The sequence below is a fragment of the Haliotis rufescens genome, unplaced genomic scaffold, assembly GCF_023055435.1.
Source record: "Haliotis rufescens isolate VD_foot unplaced genomic scaffold, xgHalRufe1.0.p SCAF_65, whole genome shotgun sequence".
Classification (NCBI taxonomy): Eukaryota; Metazoa; Mollusca; class Gastropoda; order Lepetellida; family Haliotidae; genus Haliotis; species Haliotis rufescens.
The window spans coordinates 2,064,979-2,084,884 of record NW_025964356.1 but is presented as its reverse complement, the minus strand read 5'-3'; the positions used below and the strand labels follow the sequence as shown (position 1 = coordinate 2,084,884).

At 39.6% G+C, this 19,906-nt stretch overlaps 1 protein-coding gene across 5 annotated transcripts in view; it reads left to right on the top strand.

Annotated features, from left to right (window-relative positions):
• LOC124118187 (rab11 family-interacting protein 4-like) overlaps nucleotides 1-19,906 on the top strand; it is a 297,536-nt gene that overhangs the window by 207,255 nt on the left and 70,375 nt on the right. For all 5 annotated transcript variants that reach the window (XM_046480299.2, XM_048387107.1, XM_048387106.1 and 2 more), the window contains 3 exons: nucleotides 14,919-15,000; nucleotides 15,562-15,678; nucleotides 18,108-18,251. In XM_046480299.2, coding sequence (XP_046336255.1) covers nucleotides 14,919-15,000; nucleotides 15,562-15,678; nucleotides 18,108-18,251 — 343 coding nt within the window. The remainder of the gene's footprint in view (nucleotides 1-14,918; nucleotides 15,001-15,561; nucleotides 15,679-18,107; nucleotides 18,252-19,906) is intronic.

The following is a 19,906-nucleotide window of genomic DNA, read 5'->3' as shown; positions in this document are numbered from 1 at the left end:
TGGTATATACTGCGGTATACATGCCTATTACATCAGACAGGGAAATATAAATTATACGTGTTCCGCCTCATCGGCAAACATACCAAGTGATATATTTAAACTTTGGGGAAGATGATGACCTGATTGTTTCTTTCGATATGTTAGGGTAGAGACACCTTCCACTGACCGTGTGCAGAAAACTATGGCTGATTGTTATTCTTCTCCATAATGGTTTGTGTTTGTTCACCTTCTCGGTTAATAATTCATGCTGGTCGTTATAAATCATGTAAGTAATAACTTATCTTATCTTATCCTTCCATCAAGCTCATGAGGATAATCTTACCAGCATTCCAATAGTAAATTCTTTAATTAAACATTTGCAAGTGCTTGTCAAATTTGGTTAAAACACATAGCCTACTGTCATGTTCTCCTCCTGTAGCTCAGGATGCACAACTCACAGTGGGTCCCAATGCTTGGGCACATTTAAGCTCTAATGTGTATGTATGTTGTCTAAGGTGCTATTTAATGTAGCCATATACACTCAAGTCTTTTCTATATCTGCGAGCATCATGCATTTGTATTTAGCTGCATCTAACCTAGGCAGGCATGATTGAAGCTCAATCATGTAGCACCTCACTTTAAGGTGAGAAGTCCCCAAACGCCAAATTATTTTATGTATTTCATGTACCCAGTAATATTTATTTTTTTATCTTTTCCTGTGTTTGTTTGTCATTATAAAACTAAACATATAAGCTGTACCCAAATACATATGTCATTTTCAGATTGAACTGAAAGAATCTTGTCACCAATACTTGTGTAACTAATGTCGATTTCATGTTTATGTGTCATTAGGGCTCTATGCCTGAAAGGCAAGAGACCTATTGTTATCGTTCGATTTATTATTATTTTTAGGGCTCCAAGCCGAAAGGCTGTAGAGCCCTATTGTAATCGTTCGATTTATTATTATTATCCCCCGCCCCGCGAAAGCGCGAAGCGGGGGATATAGTATTCACGACCGTCCGTACGTCCGTCCGTCCGTCCGTACGTCCGTCCGTACGTCCCACCTGTTTGTTGCCGCGATATCTCAAGAACTAAACACTGGATTGTCTTCATATTTGGAACTATGGTGTATATACAGACTCCGCAGACACCAGTCGGTTTTGGTGACCTTGATCCCATTTTCAAGGTCACAGCAGACAAATCTGCTTTTAGAGTTGGAAAACGGTGTTGCCGCGATATCTCAAGAACTAAACACTGGATTGTCTTCATATTTGGAACTATGGTGTATATACAGACTCCGCAGACACCAGTCGGTTTTGGTGACCTTGATCCCATTTTCAAGGTCACAGCAGACAAATCTGCTTTTAGAGTTGGAAAACGGTGTTGCCGCGATATCTCAAGAACTAAACACTGGATTGTCTTCATATTTGGAACTATGGTGTATATACAGACACCGCAGACACCAGTCGGTTTTGGTGACCTTGAGCCCATTTTCAAGGTCACAGCAGGCAAATCTGCTTTTGGAGTTAGAAAACGGTGTTGCCGCGATATCTCAAGAACTAATCGCTGGATTGTCTTCATATTTGGAACTATAGTGTATATACAGACACCGCATACACCTGTCAGATTTGGTGACCTTGACCCCATTTTCAAGGTCACAGCAGGCAAATCTGTTTTTGGAGTTGGAAAACGGTGTTGCCACAATATCTCAAGAACTAATCGCTGGATTGTCTTCATATTTGGTACTATGGTGTATATGGCGGGGGATATTTCGTCACTCTGTGACAAATACTTGTTATTTATTATTATTTATCATTCCGCCGATTTTTGTACCAGAGCTAGCAAAGTATCCAGTGGCTCGATTGCGTTCAAATTTTGTATGTGTGTGAAGACCGGTGAGTACTAGATTTTTCGAAAATCTCAAAGCCGTAGGCCCACAGGCAAAGGGCAGATAACTAAAAAACAAGAATTTTTTAAAATGTATTTTGCCCTGTTGCTCCGCAACTGTTTATCCGATTACTTTGAAACCTTGCATGTATCTGCTACTTGAGCTGCTTGACATTTTTTATTATTTGACTTTGGTCATCGGTCATGTGGTTTGGCAGCCATATTGGATTCAAGGTTTTCACAGGGTTTTGGGGGTACCTTTCTTCAAATCCTATCTGCTCTGAATCCACTGCATGAAATGCATCCAAACTTTCTGAGAATTGTCTCCATACATATCACATCAAATTCTGTTAGCCGATTTTGGATATCTTTCTTAGTTGCGGCCATAGTGGATTCAAAGTTTTTACAGTGTCTTTTAGGTACCTGTCTTCAAAACCTATCATCTCTGAATCCACTGCATGAAATGACTTCAAACTTTCTGAGAATTGTCTCCTTACATAACACATCAAACTATGTTAGCCGTTTTTAGATATCTTTGTTAGTGACGGTCCCATTGGATTTTGATTTTGATGATTTTTTTCACCGAAATTTTACTTTATATAAAGATCATATCTTGTCAGGTTCTCCACAGAAACAATTGAAAGTTTACATGAAGTTAGTCGGACATATGTACCTCATTTTTTGTTCTTGGTTGCATGCCAAAAGTAACACCGTTTGGTGGTAATATTGACAAAATACTGAATAAATCGCTCAGAAAACCTAGGAATATCTCCCTTTCACTTCAAAAGTTGCGTCATTTAGCGTCCATATATGATTAAAGACTGTCAAAATGCCAAAAGTGATAAAAACGGCACAAAACAGCATATATCTCCGCCAAAATTGCTCCAATAGCTACCATGTGACACCGATCATAAGATACCGATCATTTTCGATCAGGCCGTCAAAATGGATATTTCCAGCCGTTTGGCCGCCATCTTGGATTTAAGTTTTTCTTCGTCAGGTTGCCATGGAAACCAAACTTGACAACGGAATGCATTGATATTCACAGCACTATTAGATACAGACCATGGGAAGATGTCTGCAAAGTTTCAGCTTTGTAAGTTAGATAGTTCGTAAGAAAATGACACAACAAGGTTTTGGTGGACAGACGCACGGACGGACGGCGGACATGCATATCATCAAAATTTACCTATACATATGCTAGAACTGGTCGGGGTCATGCATAATTACCAACCACTTCCACCATACATGCAATAACAGTCTCGTGACAGCTCGCCAAAAAAAGTACATATTCGTTTAACGGACCACCGCCAAAACCGCCAAAATTGCAAAAATAACGATTTCTTATTAGTGCTCCCTGCCTACAAGGCAAGAGCCCTATTGTAATTGTTCGATTTATTTATTATTAGGGATCCCTGCCAACTTGGCAAGAGCCCTATTGTAATTGTTAAGTTTATTATTATTATTATTCTTTATTATTATTCCGCTGATTTTTGTTCCAATCCGAACTCAAAAACTACTGCTCAGAATCTCTTGAAAATTTCCACAAAGATAGCTTAGCTACTGAAGTGATGCCCACAAAAATCTGAAGACTCTAGACTCAATGACTAAGGGCAGATAACTCAAAACAACTTTAAAAATGACAATTTCAACAGCTAAAATCTCCGCCACGAAAGCTCCAAAGACTTCCAAAATTCTTGAATAGGTGCGGAATCAGATGCCCAACAAATCCTCTACTTATCCAATGTAGCGAAATTGCTTCGTTTGGCCACCAGATTGGATTAAGTGTTTTTGCACTGTTTTTTCCCAAATATCTCAGTACTTGACTCCCAAAATCTCCTCAGCTCAAACTACCAGCTCAAAAGCTTCCAAACTCTCCATACTTTGGCTCCAAGTACCATACTAACAACGTCGCAAAAAATATACGTATGTCATATGTTGCCCTGATAGCCCTTGTCCTGGCGATTCCAGAACACCAAACAGATTGACTCTAGCTCAAGAGACAACAAAACTACAGAGTGTTAAAAATGGCACTCTTTGGCCCAGGTCCATAAACTTGACAAAGAGTAGAACTCTAAACACCCGTAACTTGGCTAAAATTGCTCCGATTTTGACCAGATTTCGTGAGTTTATGTAGAGTGGGGATGTTTGTTACCACGCTCATTTGTAGTGACTTAGGAAATAAGAAGACGGAGAGAGAAATGATGCATAATTAATGTATAACAACATCTTTCAACATATTGCTCCAAACCAGATCATTCAACAACTGGAAGACTAGGCAATCGGTAGTATTTACATGTGCAATTCGATATTGAAATGCAGTCACAATTCACAAATCCTACATACATCAAACTCTTATTTCACATGTTTTGAAAATGGCATTTTGTGGGGGTGAAAAAGGTGTTTTACGAACGCTTCAAACATTTTTAAAGTCAAAGACACTGAAAGAAGCAGCCGTAAAATGACAAATAAGTCCCGTTCACTGCACTTCAATCCGACAGCAAAACTCGTGCATACGATTCCGTTCTCTTGGCGCTATACGCTACATTATTGTCGATAGACCAGTGGTATAGGTTTATTTATATAACACATTAATACGTAAGTTTTGTGTCTGGTTTTCGACTATGGACTACAGAAATCAGTTATCAGGGTCAATGAGATACAGTGTTAAAACAGCTGATGGACAACGCAAGCAGAAACGGACTATAGAAATAGATTTTCGTTTGCGCTCGTATGTTCAACGGTTCTGCATAGAAAACAGTGTAGCTTGGTGTAAATATCGACATTTGGATGTTTAGTTATGTCAAAGCTCATATCTACATCAATTGGCGCGAATTCACAATACACATTGTCAACAGAGTTAAGCAAAGAACTGCGCATACATGTTTATTGGCCTCACAGCGTGTCAGCTTACCTCAGTCCCATGCGGCTGGGTCGGTCGGGTGCATATTGGAACGTGATCCACGTGCACGGTAATGGTAGCGCGAGGCAGTGATAGCGCGATAGCGGATTACATAAGCTGCTGTCAGCGGGGTCATCTGAGAGCCACATGTGGGCTCCTCCGGTCAAAACAGGACTCCCCGAGGACACCTCCTTCATAAATCTTTTTCGGACTGTGGGATTTACGGTAGGTTTGTGATTCAAAGTTTGATGTTCCTGAACTCTCCGATTAATGTACTGGTACTTGTCATAATTGTATTACCACAACTTCAAGTATAGTAACAGACGGGTTATATGTTGACTTCATGTTTCGATAGCAGCGATTTCTATAGTCTGTTTCTTTATGGATTTTCTTCACGCTGTTTTCAGTAGTCTCCGCCAGCAGAAAGCACGCATTTTGTACGTTTGAGATTGAAAGTTAAATATCGCTGAACTCTCCGTTTAATTTACTGGTACTTGTCATAATTGTATTACCACAATTTCAAGTAATAACAGACAATTTATATGTTCACTTCGTTTCGATGGTAGCGACTTCTATAGTCTGCTTCTGTATAGATTCTCTTCACACTGTTTGTAATATACATTCTGCCAGTGGAAAGTGCACAGTTTCCCGTACTTGTACACTAGATCCATTCAGTTGCTCCCTGTCTAAAAGGATCGTTGTACAACATGTTTGGTTTTCTTTTTATAAAATGCCTTGGCTTTCCTTGGAATGGATTTTCGGACTATCAAATTACCCTTTGATAATACGAACCTGTTCATTATTGATAATTCCATTTCTTTCTGAAACATCTCAGATATAATTCCAACTTTAGGGAATATTATTATTATGGTTTACGAACCAGTCCCGTTCTCAACCTACTTAAGTGCATTGATCTCCATTGTGTTTACAGCTAATCTTCTTTTAAACTTTGATCACAAACGCTTGGAAGGCTTGGGGTTTTCTTAGCTGATTGGTTGAATTGCTTCAACAATGACATGACAAGAGGTGACCGACATGTGTTGTTACTGTTAGATAATGTCCCAAGCCATCTCATCCCTGAGCACGGGTCAAATTACAAGATCCATTTCCTGAATATTACAATAACAAGTCACCAACACCTCTGCATGCTGGTATCTTCCATACTTAACAGGTACAGGGCCAAAATGGGATTTTTTTTCTTGGTCAAAACGGACAGGTGAAATATCCTATTGATAATCCAGATCATATTATAGTCGTAAACAGTATAGCACATATACTTCCTCATATCGGAATGCACTTGTATAACAACAGGAGAAAATGCCTTAATGGTAATAGATTAAGGCCATTAAGAACTCAGTTTCAAAGGTTTTAAGTACTCTGTATAACCAAAGTGCAATTTTGCAAAAGTACTTCTATGAATAGAACAGGATCCGCTTTTACAATTCTAACCAGCGGGAGCCCGACATCGCTGCTTGCAGCTATATTTTATTATTGTTATTCCGCCGATTTTTGTTCCAATCGTAACTCAAAAACTACTGATCAGAATCTCTTGAAAATTTCCACAAAGATACCTTAGATCCTGAAGTTATATCCATAAAAATCTCAAGACTCTAAGACTCAAGATCTAAGGGCAGATAACTCAAAACAACTTTAAAAATCGCAATTTCAACAGCTAAAATCTCCGCCAAGAAAGCTCCAAAGACTTCCAAAATTCTTGAACAGATCCGGAATCAGATGCCCAACAAAATCTCTACACATCCAATGTAGCGAAATTGCTTCGTTTGGCCTCCATATTGGATTAAGTGTTTTGGCACTGTTTTTTCCCATATTCCTCAGTACTTGACTCCCAAAATCTGCTCAGCTCAAACTACCAGCTCAAAAGCTTCCAAACTGTCCATACTTTGTCTCCAAGCACCATACTACCGACTTTGCAGAAAACATATATTTACGTTAAATGTGATTTATTTTCCTGATACCTTACGTCTTGGTGATTCCAGAACACCGAACCGTTTGTCTGTAGCTTAATGGACAACGAAACTACAGCCTTTTAAAGAGAGAACTCTTTGGCCCTGTCATCAACTTGCCAAATAGCAGAACTCTAAACACCTGTAACTCGTTAACTACTGGTCCGATTTCGGCCAAATTTCGTGTGTATTGGTAGAGTGGGATTGGCTGTTACCGTGCCTCATTGTAGTCACGCGGCACATAAGAGAGAAATGATACATAATTCATGTATAACAACATTTGTAACCTGTTGCTCCTAACGCAGGAAGAAACGGACTATAGAAATAGACTTACATTTGGCCTGGTATCTTCAACGGTTCTGCAAAGAAATCATTGCCACTTGGTATAATATATCGACATCGTAGTTTTTGTTTTCTGGAAGCTCATATCTGCATTGGCGCGAATTCACAATACACAACGGATGTGTATTGACCTCCCAGTGTGTCAGCTTGAGCATGAGTCAGTCGATTGCATATTGGAGTGAGACCCACGATAACGGTATAGCAAGATAGCAGTAGCGCTGTAGTGTGCTAATTAAAGTGTATTGTATTACCACAACTAAAGGTATTAACTTGATGTTTCGACGGTAGCAGTGACATTTTAACATGGTATGAGAGTGCTCTAGATTTGTATAGTCTGTTTCTGTATAGATTCTCTACACGCTGTTTGTAGTACACTCTGCCAGTAGAAAGTGCACAGTTTCGCGTACTTGTACGGTAGATCCATCCAATTGCTGCCTGTCTGAAAGGATTGTTGTAAAACATGTTTTGTTGTCTTTATAAAATGCCTTGTTTTTTCTTGGAACAGATTTCCGCACTATCAAAGTACCTTTTTTATAATGCCAACTTTAGGAAGTATTGTTTACCAATATCACCATCGTTTAGAAACCAGTCCCTTTCTTAACTTACTTAAGTGCAATGATCTCTATTGCGTTTACAGTTAATCCTCTTTTAAACTTTGATCATAAAAGCTTGGAAGACTCTGGTTTTCTTTGCTCATTCATTGAATTGCTTCAACAAGAAGATGACAAGAGGTAACCGACATGTGTTGTTACTGTTAGATGTCCCAAGCCATCTCATCCCTTAGCACGTGTCAAATGTCAACATCCATTTCATACAAATTACAATAACAAGTCACCAACATCCCTGCATACTGGTATCATCCATCCCAAACAGATCCAGAGCCAAAATGGACATTTTTTCTTGGTCAAAACGGACCGGTGAAATATCCTATTGATAATTCAGATCATATTATAGTCGTACACAGTATAGCACATATCCTTCCTCATATCGGAATGCACTTATTTAACAGGAGAAAATGCATTAATGGTAATAGATTCGGGCCATTAAGAACTCAGTTTCAAAGGTTTTAAGTACTCTGTATAACCAAAGTGCAATTTTGCAAAAGTACTTCTATGAATAGAGAACAGGATCCGCTGCTACAATTATTACGATAGGGAGCCCGCCATCGCTGCTTGCAGCTATATTTATTATTATTATCTGGCGTTTTTTGTTCCAATCATAACTCAAGGACTACAGCTCGGAATCTCTTCAAAATTGGCACCAAGATTCCCAATGTCCTAAAGCAGATACCACAAAAATCCCAAGGCCATAGGCCCAAAGACCAAGGGCAGATAACCAAAAAACAAGTATTTTTTTAACATTTATGTTGGCCTATTGCTCCACAACCGCTTGTCCGATTACTTTCAAAATTGGCATGTGTCTGCTGCTTTAGGTGCTTGACATTTTTTGTTCTTTGACTTTGGCCATTGGTCGCGTGGTTTGGCAGCCATATTGACATAAAGATTTTTACAGTGTTTTGGGGGTACATGTCTTCAAAAGCATGGATCTCTGAATCCATATAATGAAATGCTTCCAAACTTTCTGGAACTGGTCTCCATACACAACACATCAAACCTTTGATAGCTGTCTTGGGATATCATTTTTAGTTGAGGTCATATTGGATTTTGATTTTGATCATTTTTTTCGCAGACATTTTACTTTAAAGATCATATCTTGTTAGGTTCTTCACAGAAACAACTGAGACTTTACATTAAGTTACTTAGTCATATGAACCTCATTTTTTGTTCTTGGCTGTATGCTAAAAGTAACAATGCTTGGTTGCAATATTTAAAAACAGATTTGGGTGCAAATACTGAATGAAGCACTCGTAAATCTAGGTAGGTAGGATTATTTCCCTTTGACTGTCGACTACCCTTGAAGATGAGGGTTAGAATTGGTCTTTAGCAACCCATGCTTGTCTTGAGAGGCGACTATCTAGATCGGGTGGTCAGGCTCCCTGACCTGCTACTTTATTTCCCATGCTACCGTACCCACCGACACCCCAGAACAGGCAAATTTCTTGCGGTGATGTCTAGCCTGCCTGCGTTGACTATGATTTACGACGTTGGTACAAGCAAACCATTTGAGGATTTGAACATGGTCGAAGTCAGAAATTGGTTTAGAACACCCTGGGACACTAATGACTATATTTTGATGGAGTTGGTTCAAGCAAACCATTTGAGGATTCGAACATAGTCGAAGTCAGAAATGGGTTAAGAAGATCCTGGTACGCCCTGGAACCATCAATTTCGTAGCGGCGATGTCCCACAAGCGCTGCATACATTAGACGGCGTTGGCGCAAGCAAACCATGTAAGGATTTGAACACGAGGATTCGAGGTCGGAAATGGGTTAAGAACTCACTGGGACACATGTAGTGATGTCTCGCAAGGGGTTCCTTGCATTTGACAACGTTGGTACAAGCAAACCATATCCAGATTCATGGACAGCTTGTGAAATGGGTTCAGAACATCCCGGGACGTTCTGGGACACGTCAATGTCGTAGAGGCGATGTCTCGCAAGCGTTTCCTTACTTTAGACGGCATCGGTACAACCAAACCAATTGGGGATTCGAACATGGACGAGGTCGGAAAACAGTGTCAGCACTTTATCTAAGCAATGCGACAGAAACCCGGGGTCCTGGCGAAGTCAGAACACTCATCCGTTTGACTGTAGCTCAATGGACAAGGAAGCTACACTCCCGGACCACATGTATTTGACCCCCTACCACCCGGCCTGCCACCCTGCCTGTCACCCTGCCACAAGCTGCCGTACAGCAGACCTCTGATTAGCAGACCTTCGAACACTTGTAACTCAGAAACTACTGGTCCGATTTCGACCAAATTTGGTGTGTGTATGAAGTGTGTGATCGTCTAGATTATGATGGTAATCATATTGTCCTATTGTAATCGTTCGATTTATTATTAGGGCTCTATGCCCTGGGACACCCTTGTACACGTCAATTACGTAGCGGCGTCTATATTTGACAGCATTGGTACAAAGAATCCATTTGAGGATTCGAATATGAACAAGGACTGGAATGGGTTCAGAACACCCAAGAATGCTCTGGCTCCCGCCAATTTTGTCAAAACGGACTGATGGCATATGAAGTAATAAATTACACTATAGCATACTCATGTGCACTGCATTTATAAAGTGGATTCAAATTGACTGGAACTAAATGATTTATTGGTATGAGGGGCGGTCGGGTAGCCTTGTGGTTAAAGCGTTCACTCGTCACGCCAAAAAGCCCGGGTTCGATTCCTGACATGGGTACAATGTGTGAAGCCCATTTCTGGTGTCCCCCGCTGTGATACTGCTGGAATATTGCTTAAAGAGGCTAAAAACCATACTCACTCACTCACTCACTCACTCACTATTGGCATGAAATGTATTTTGCCCCGTTGCTCTGAAACCGCTACTCCGATTACTTTCACACTCTACATGTGCCTGCTGCTTTATATGCTTGACATCTTTTGTTCTTTAACTTTGGCCATTGGCCACGTGGTTTGGCAGCCATTTTGGATTCAGGGTTTTCACAGTGTGTTTTGGGTACACAGGTCTTCAAAAGCATACAACTCTGAATCCACCACATGAAATGCTACCAAACTTTCTGAGATTTGTCTCCGTACATAACACATCAAACATTGATATATTTGATGGGATAGTTATTAGTTGCGGCCATATTTGATTTTGATTTTCATACCTCCTAGCGTACTTTCAACTCATCAAAGGCCCGAATCAGCCATAATCCCGTTTCTTATATTACTGGCTTCATCCTTTGTTTCTGTCACTGACTTCACCAACGATTGTCATCACTACCTTTGTGTGTACATAACAGGCTTCTCTACTCCAGTATAACAATATTAACTCTACTGCATAGAAAATCATAGAGCCCGCATCGCTGCCCACAGCTATATTTACTGTTAAATTTACCGAAAATGTTGTGCTGCTGTTCTGACATAAATATATAGACAATAAAACAAATTGTTCGCAAATGTAATGAATGTGTCACTTCTACACATGACCATGTGCTTTGCTATTTTTTGCTCAAGCTGTAATTGTTGCAGACGCTCAAACACGACCGATTTGATTTTTTATGATAGAACTACAGAAAATCTGTTGACTTATATTTAGATATGGAGCCATTTGTGGTATCCAAAGTAAATCATTCAAGTTGATACAAAATTTGAGGGCCTTTGATGATCCTGTTCAGGTATGGTTTTCAAAAAGCTTCTCTTGGCACTCAGTTATCTTACCAGTCACTGTTTGTAACTGAAACACCACGATCTTGCAGGCTTTATTTTCAGGGGAGGGCTTTAAATGAACAGCCCATTCTAGGACCTGCATGGGTGTGTTTATTATCCCCCGCCACGAAGTGGAAGGGGATATAGGAATGGGTGCCGTCCGGCCGTCCGTCACATTTAGTTTCCGGAGCAGATCTTGAAAACCGTACCATATTTCTTCACCAAACTTGGCACATAGATAGATCTAGTGGTAAACTGGTGCCTTTTGATAGTTTTGGATTTAAAAAAAATAAATTTTTGGAGTTTCCCTGGCAACGACTTTGATTTGGACTGAAAATGGCGGTAGTCCTCGTTTCCGGAGTAGATCTTGAAAACCGTACCATATTTCTTCACCAAACTTGGCACATAGATAGATCTAGTGATAAACTGGTGCCTTTTGATAGTTTGGGATTTTAAAAAAAATTATTTTTCGAGTTTCCCTGGCAACGACTTTGATTTAGACTGAAAATGGCGGTAGTCCTCGTTTCTGGAGCAGATCTTGAAAACCGTTCTATATTTCTTCACCAAACTTGGCACATAGATAGATCTAGTGGTGAACTGGTGCCTTTTGATAGTTTGGGATTTTAAAAAAATTATTTTTGGAGTTTCCCTGGCAACGACTTTGATTTAGACTGAAAATGGCGATAGTCCTCATTTCCGGAGCAGATCTTGAAAATCGTACCATATTTCTTCACCATACTTTGCACATAGATAGGTCTAGTGGTGAACTGGTGCCTTTTGATAGTTTGGGATTTAAAAAAATAAAAAAATTCGAGTTTCTATGCCAACGACTTTGATTTAGACTGAAAATGGCGGGTAGTCCTCGTTTCTGGAGCAGATCTTGAAAACCATACCATATTTCTTCACCAAACAAACCGCCTCCGTGGTCTTGTGGTAGAGCGTCCGCCCGGAGAGTGGAAGGTCCAGGGTTCGATCCCGGGCCGCGTCATACAAAAAGACGTTTAAAGATTGTACTTGTTGTTACCCTGTCTGGCGCTCGTCATTAAGGGGCTAAAACAAGGACTGGTCGGCTCGGAGTCAGTATACTGTGTCTGAGTGGGGTATTCATGTTAAACTGCGGCATGGTATCTCAGTGAGCTAGCACTATAAATCGGCATCAGTCCGGACTAGTACAAGCAGCCACACACACACATACACGTGCATGCACGTCGCTATATAAGTGCAATAATCTTGGACGCGACGTTAAACCCAATTTCACCTCACCTCTTCACCAAGCTTGGCACATAGATAGATCTAGTGGTGAACTGGTGCCTTTTGATAGTTTGGGATTTTAAAAAAAAATATTTGTCGAGTTTCCATGGCAACGACTTTGTTTTAGACTGAAAATGGCGGTAGTCCTCGTTTCCGAAGCAGATCTTGAAAACCGTACCATATTTCTTCACCAAACTTGGCACATAGATAGATCTAGTGGTGAACTGGTGCCTTTTGATAGTTTGGGATTTTTAAAAAAATTATTTTTCGAGTTTCCCTGGCAACGACTTTGATTTAGACTGAAAATGGCCGTAGTCCTTGTTTCTGGAGCAGATCTTGAAAACCGTACTATATTTCTTCACCAAACTTGGCACATAGATAGATCTAGTGGTAAACTGGTGCCTTTTGATAGTTTGGGATTTTAAAAAAAAATATTTTTCGAGTTTCCCTGGCAACGACTTTCTTTGAGACTGAAAATGGCGGTAGTCCTCGTTTCCGAAGCAGATCTTGAAAACCGTACCATATTTCTTCACCAAACATGGCACATAGATAGATCTAGTGGTGAACTGGTGCCTTTTGATAGTTTGGGATTTTTAAAAAAATTATTTTTCGAGTTTCCATGGCAACGACTTTGATTTAGACTAAAAATGGAGGTAGTCCTCGTTTCTAGACAGATCTTGAAAACCGTACCATATTTCTTCACCATACTTGGCACATAGATAGATCTAGTGGTAACTGGTGCCTTTTGATAGTTTGGGATTTTAGAAAAAATTATTTTTCGAGTTTCCATGCCAACGACTTTGATTTAGACTGAAAATGGCGATAGTCCTCATTTCCGGAGCAGATCTTGAAAATCGTACCATATTTCTTCACCATACTTTGCACATAGATAGGTCTAGTGGTGAACTGGTGCCTTTTGATAGTTTGGGATTTTTAAAAAAGTTATTTTTTGAGTTTCCATGGCAACAACTTTGATTTAGACTAAAAATGGAGGTAGTCCTCGTTTCTGGAGCAGATCTTGAAAACCGTACCATATTTCTTTGTCATACTTGGCACATTGATAGGTCTAGTGGTGAACTGGTGCCTCTTAATAGTTTGGGATTTTAAAAACAATATTTTTCGAGTTTCCATGGCAATGTCTTTGATTTAGACTGAAAATGGCGGTAGTCCTCGTTTCCGGAGTAGATCTTGAAAACCATACCATATTTCTTCACCATATTTTTCACATTGATAGGTCTAGTGGTGAACTGTTGCCTTTGGATAGTTTTGGATTTTGTTTAAAAGTTATTTTTCGAGTTTCCATGGCAACGACTTTACTTTGATTTAGACTGAAAATGGCGGTAGTCCTCGTTTCCGGAGCAGATCTTGAAAAACGTAGTATATTTCTTTACAAAAAGGCCCTGTGAACATAGTTCACAGGAGCTAATGCATTGCACACATCCGACATGTCATATTGGCGGGGGATGTGAGTATTTCATGCTTGTTCTGGTTTGGAGAGGGTCCCACAGACTCCTAGATCCATATGGTCATCTTTCGAGGTCTAATGTTTCCATGTTCACTCCCCATGCACCCTGGGAACCTGGCATTGTTGTAAACCAAGTTGACATCATGTAGTTGTTGAAGGATCTGATCTTTTTGGAGTCAGGGCCTTCCTCCGTCACTGCGATCCAGGTGACTTGACCTTGGTCAAGTGACAAGTAGGAGAATTTCACATTTGCAAAAAAAGCCGTGGTGGCTGGATCAGGCACTGTGGATAACTCATCTTTATGTAGCCATTGGATGGGTGTTACATCTGCATGCACATAATGTGCCACCTCTTCCCAAGGCAAGCATGTCCGCTCACCTATATCAAAGCCTAGTTTCTACTCTTGCAACGTCAAGGCCACCCCACATAGATCATGAGTTATGCCCCTTGTTATGAAAGCGATAACCAATCAGATCTCTTTTCTTATCTTGTACAGCTTATCAAAGATGGCGACTACCATAGGCGACGACCTGGTCGATCAGATAACGAAAACATTCGCAATTTCATCCTGGACACACAAAAAAAGGCTTTCGTTGTGGAGTTTATAATATGAAAAAGACATATTCGTGTCAACGAAGACAAGCAGTGGTAAATCACTTTCATACGAAGGTGTACCAGTTGTGGATGTTGATTTTGTGAAATGTTCTCTGATTGGACTATCGATATGTGTGATACTTAGCAAATGTAGAGTAGTGTAAGTCGTCTGATGCTATTCTTTTCTTTACTGTCTGAATTATATCAAGTGTGCATACTTTGATTATAACTTCTATGCTTATGAACATAGGCTACAGAAGTTGGAGCATGATAATGAGAAGTTGACACAGGAGCGACTTCAACTGCGTACCGAAATTCACCAAGTAAGATCTGTGAGTAACCATTTTGAGGATTAATGAAATTATCATGTTCTCATGACGATTACTTAGATTGGTTTCTTTATTAAAATGTTAACACTTAGTATTGAATTTTTAATCACTTTTCTGCATAGATGCTCATATATCTGGGACTGGATTTCAGGTGACAGCAAGTATCTGCTTGTACATGTCATGTAGGCACACGTCAGGAGGGTCATTCCAAATCTGTCAATATCAGCAAAGACATTGTCATGATTGATTCAGATTTAACCAAAGTCTAAGTTTTCTCATTCCTTATGTAAACAGGACACATTATTTATCTAGCTAACTTAAAGATCAATCTGCAAATACCAAGTTATCTGCATTTAGCATATGTTTTCCCAAACCTGAAGTGATGTCATTAAACCAGAAGTGCTTATAACTTTTTTCCTAAGGTGGTTAGCAGCAAAAACTTGACTCAATTAATTAAGCTAAATTGGGTGATGAACCATCTTCCGTATGCTGTCCCCTAGCTGTGCACTTGAACATGTATGTGGCAGTGGAAGTTAACATGTTGTATGTTGTATTTTCTTGCAGGAGAAGCTGGACCTGCAGGATGCATATGACACCCTGTCTGATGAGCAGCAGAAATTACAGACAGAATTACACAAACTTACTCAGCAGACGGAACATGAGAGGCAGACAACAGGACAGGTGAAATGATTTTTGTATTTTCTTTCTCAAAATGAATTCATTATTAGGCCAATTTCTTTTGTTGTATTACAGATCTGCTGAACTGAATTTTTCCTGATTACAAATGGAAGAAAGATGAAAAGATTATTATTATTGCACACAATACAATGAATAGCATTTGTACCCATTATACTCATGAGCACACACGAAAATACTGTAACATTTTCAAGATTTATATTCATGCATGAAATTTTATGAAACTTGGCCACGGTGGTGGGTGCTGGGTTTCTGTCCTGCACTCTCCCCTCTAGAACATCCCACAGATACTCTTTTGGATACATGTCAGGGAACTTAGCGGGCCATTCAAATATCTAAATCCAAGATAATTGGTTACACCCTGGGCATGATGTGGTCTAGCATTGTCATCTTGCAGTTCAAAATGTCTGCTGATAATCCTAGCTAAAAGTAAATGTAACCAGACAATTTTGTCAACAGTCAAATGTCCAGGGATATGAAAACCAAATCAGTTCGCCTGTCATGTGTGATACGGCCCCACACAACGACATTACCGTCCCCATACCCATTATTGTAAAAATCATCGCCAACTTCTTCTTCTGCCATGTGTGAATCAGAGGCAAAACCTTTATTTATCTGTAAACATGGTATTACGCCACTGGCGCATAGTCCGTCCCAGGCGTTGCCTACCTCACCCCAGTCTGCTGTCTATGGTAAGCTGCTACGGTCACACCCTTCACAGTATGACTTGCTTTGAGGCGGGCTGAAAAGAGCCAATTCTTAATGGTAGAGGTTGAAATTCACCTTCTTCTTGTTGTACTGATTTCTCTATTGATAACAGAAACAGGTATGAATTTATCGCATAGTGCATTTAATGTAATAAGATGATCTTGTCTCGGTGTTGTTAGGCCTGCCACACCCAAGTCTCATACCAACCCTTTTGACAGCATTTGTCCCACAGTCGAGAAAATACTCTTTTTGATTTTCCAAACAATTGGGCAACGTGGGATATCCCCCCTCTATCATGCCCACAGTTGTGTCCGTTCACTGAGATACTGTCTCTGAGGCATTTGTAAGCTAATAAGCTTTAGAGATTGTGAGGACCCCTAAAGGAGCACACACTTTTACTTCTGTGTGTATGTGCATCACACGCATGATGTGAAATTTAATTGTGATTAGATGTTGCGGTTCAGATGCAACCTATATATTTTGTCAGTCGTGTATGTGACATGACACAGCGAGTGTTCAAGGAATGATGTAATACATTGTGCACCTTGGTCTGCAGTTATCTTATACAAAGTGAAACAAGCCGATTAAACTCTGCATGTTGTACACATTGCAGCGCCATCTGGTGTTTTCATGGTCAGTGTTGTCCTTTGGGGTTTGGTATCCTTCTGTGTTTTATACACATTGTTTTTTCTTTCATGTAGCGTCTTTTCTTTGAGGGTTCGTCATTGGTAGTTGTTTTGTTTCTAAGTTGATTATTTATATGCAAATAATGACCTTTATTAGTAACATTTGATACTTTATTCGTAACATTTGAGTATTGCTACATACTGGTGACCTTTAATTCGACTGATGCCGGTTGTCAATGGGAACAAAATTCTCCCTAACTATTTAAGTCAGAGAGATGAAATGTCACTAATCATGATCTCAAATGAGTTAGAAAATTGGTGTAGTAAAATTCATTTGTTACCAAGTTATGGCCCCTGCTCCTTGCTTTTCAACTAAGTGCATACTGCATGAAACAGTGACAACTTTTCTCAGAAACTACTAAAGTTACATGAATGAAACTTTGTAATCTTATCTGAGAGATACAAGACTGAGCTTGAAAAATGGTGCCATGAGTTTCCAGGGCTACATACTTTGATACATGTTTTTTAGATTTTTGTGCATCCTGTCTTCAATGTGGACAAGTTTCCTGAAAAACTACATGAAAGTTTTACATGCTTCTGAGAGATATTTGTTTTATAGTTGACATTAACTTCCATATTATTCACTGCTATTTGAACAAACAAAATTGTATTGTGCCCCATGATGGGGGATAGTGATAATACTGTTTTCTTGTTGAATGAGTTGTGTGCTGTGACATGCCCTTAAATTCTTTAAAAAACATCTTATTCTTCTGAAATTGCCACTTGAAGTTGAACTTTGACATGTATTTGTCTCCTTATGTTGAGATCATATTTTGTTCAAGTCATTAGGATTGTATATGGTTTACTTTATCAACACTATTTTCACAGGAAATATTTAGATATCAATGCTGACCTCACCTCTGATAATTTTAATGTCTTTGTTGACATTTGATGCTGTTGAGGTGAGCTATCCAGGTAAGCTACAGTGCTTTGTCACTTTTTGAGACTTTTGACTACACATCCAGTATTTGTTGGTTTGAGAGTAATAGCTTGAAAAATGTGTATATCTCTTTGTACCAGCTCCTGGATGAGCTTGGAAAAGAACTGGAGGACTTGCGCAGATACAAGATCGAACATGAAACATTTCAAGGGCGTAAAGGAAGTGTGGGGGATCTACCTGCTCGCTATCAAGATCTGCAAGCTGAATTACAGAAACTGAAAGAGGTATGAAAAGTCTTTTTAAGATCTCGTGCACGCGCGTGCGTGTCTGTGTTTTCACACACTCTTTGCATTCAGCTTATCAAGTCTTTTCATTAGTAACCCATTATCCCACAGTCCTCTTATTTCAGTGATAACAAATAGTATTTAAATATTGTTAGTTTTTTGTTTTTTCAGTATCAGACGTCTCAAAAAATATTCAGATATGATTTTAAGCCAAAATGATGTTACGTTGAAAATTTCCTTGTGGCCCTTTAGTCAGGCTGTATTAATATATAATTTGTGCTGCAACAGCATAACACGGTAATACATATAAATATTTATTAACAGGAAATACATTGGTGATAGGGGGCTGACTCTGTAGCATAATAATGCAGCGGTCTTGAACCGTGCAGAGGTCTTGAACCATGAAGCAGTAGTAGGAACCAAAGCATCCAGACGTGTTTCCCATCCCAGCGTAAGTCCTGGGCTCATGGATCCAGTAGTATAAGTAATGGTGATTCTGCCGCAACCCCACTGGAGCCAGATTTATATACCTATATTGCAACTACAGATGGAATTTTTTATGCAAAAATGATGATGCGATTCAACGATCATCATGAATCGTATTAAAAGAATCATCAATATTAATTAATAATGGATAAAATTTACTATAGCCCACAAGGATATTGGAGAGGTATAGGAGCAATTAAAAAAATTGGCCACTGCGGCTAAGGTATCTAAAGATGTGGCCAAGAATTGGTTAAAGAAACAAGCGATGTGGCAAATACACTTACCTACACCGTGTTATATCCCGAGGAAGAAGTTTGATATTTTTACAACGAATGAAGTATATCAGGCTGACCTCTTGTTTCATCCCCTTGATAAGGTAAGACACAAAACGTATAAATACACTTTAACCGTAGTAGATGTGGCTAGATGTGAACCATTAACCTCGAAAGATTCAACAGAAGTAGCTAATGCACTGAGCCGTATATATAAACGCGGACCACTAAAATGGCCTAATCTATTTCAAGTAGATCCCGGTCTCGAGTTTATGGGATCAGTTACTAAACTGTTAACAAAGCACAATGTCGAAATCAGGCGTGGTGAAAAAGAGGCCCACCGTAGTCAAGCTATCGTTGAAAGATTTAACCGGACATTAGCGAAACGTTTGTCTGGATATCAATATGGGATTGAAATGAAATCAGATCGATTAAGATCATCCGAATGGGTGACCCGATTATCAGCTGTTGTATCAGCGCTGAATAATGAAGTAACGAGATTAATAGGGAAGAAACCATCCAATTCGATTAAAATGAAATCTGTGACTTCCGAATCTTCAGCACCACGGAGAGGCAAAGAACTAAAACTTCCTGATAGAGTTAATGTAAGATATTTATACCAGTCTGGTGAACTCGATGGAGGCCTACATCGCACAACCGATCCAATTTGGTCCCATAAGATATATAACATTAGTCGATTGGTTATGAAAGAAGGAGAGCCTATTCTTTATTATCTTAAAGATGGACCGGGCAGGGCATTTGTACGAGAAGAGTTGCTCATAGTTCCCAACGATACAGTATTACCACCATAATCTAAAAGTTAAACGAGACTTACCTGTAAGTTGAATGTTGACTGTGGTTCTATCAGCTAATCTTAAGTAATGGAGGGATTACATG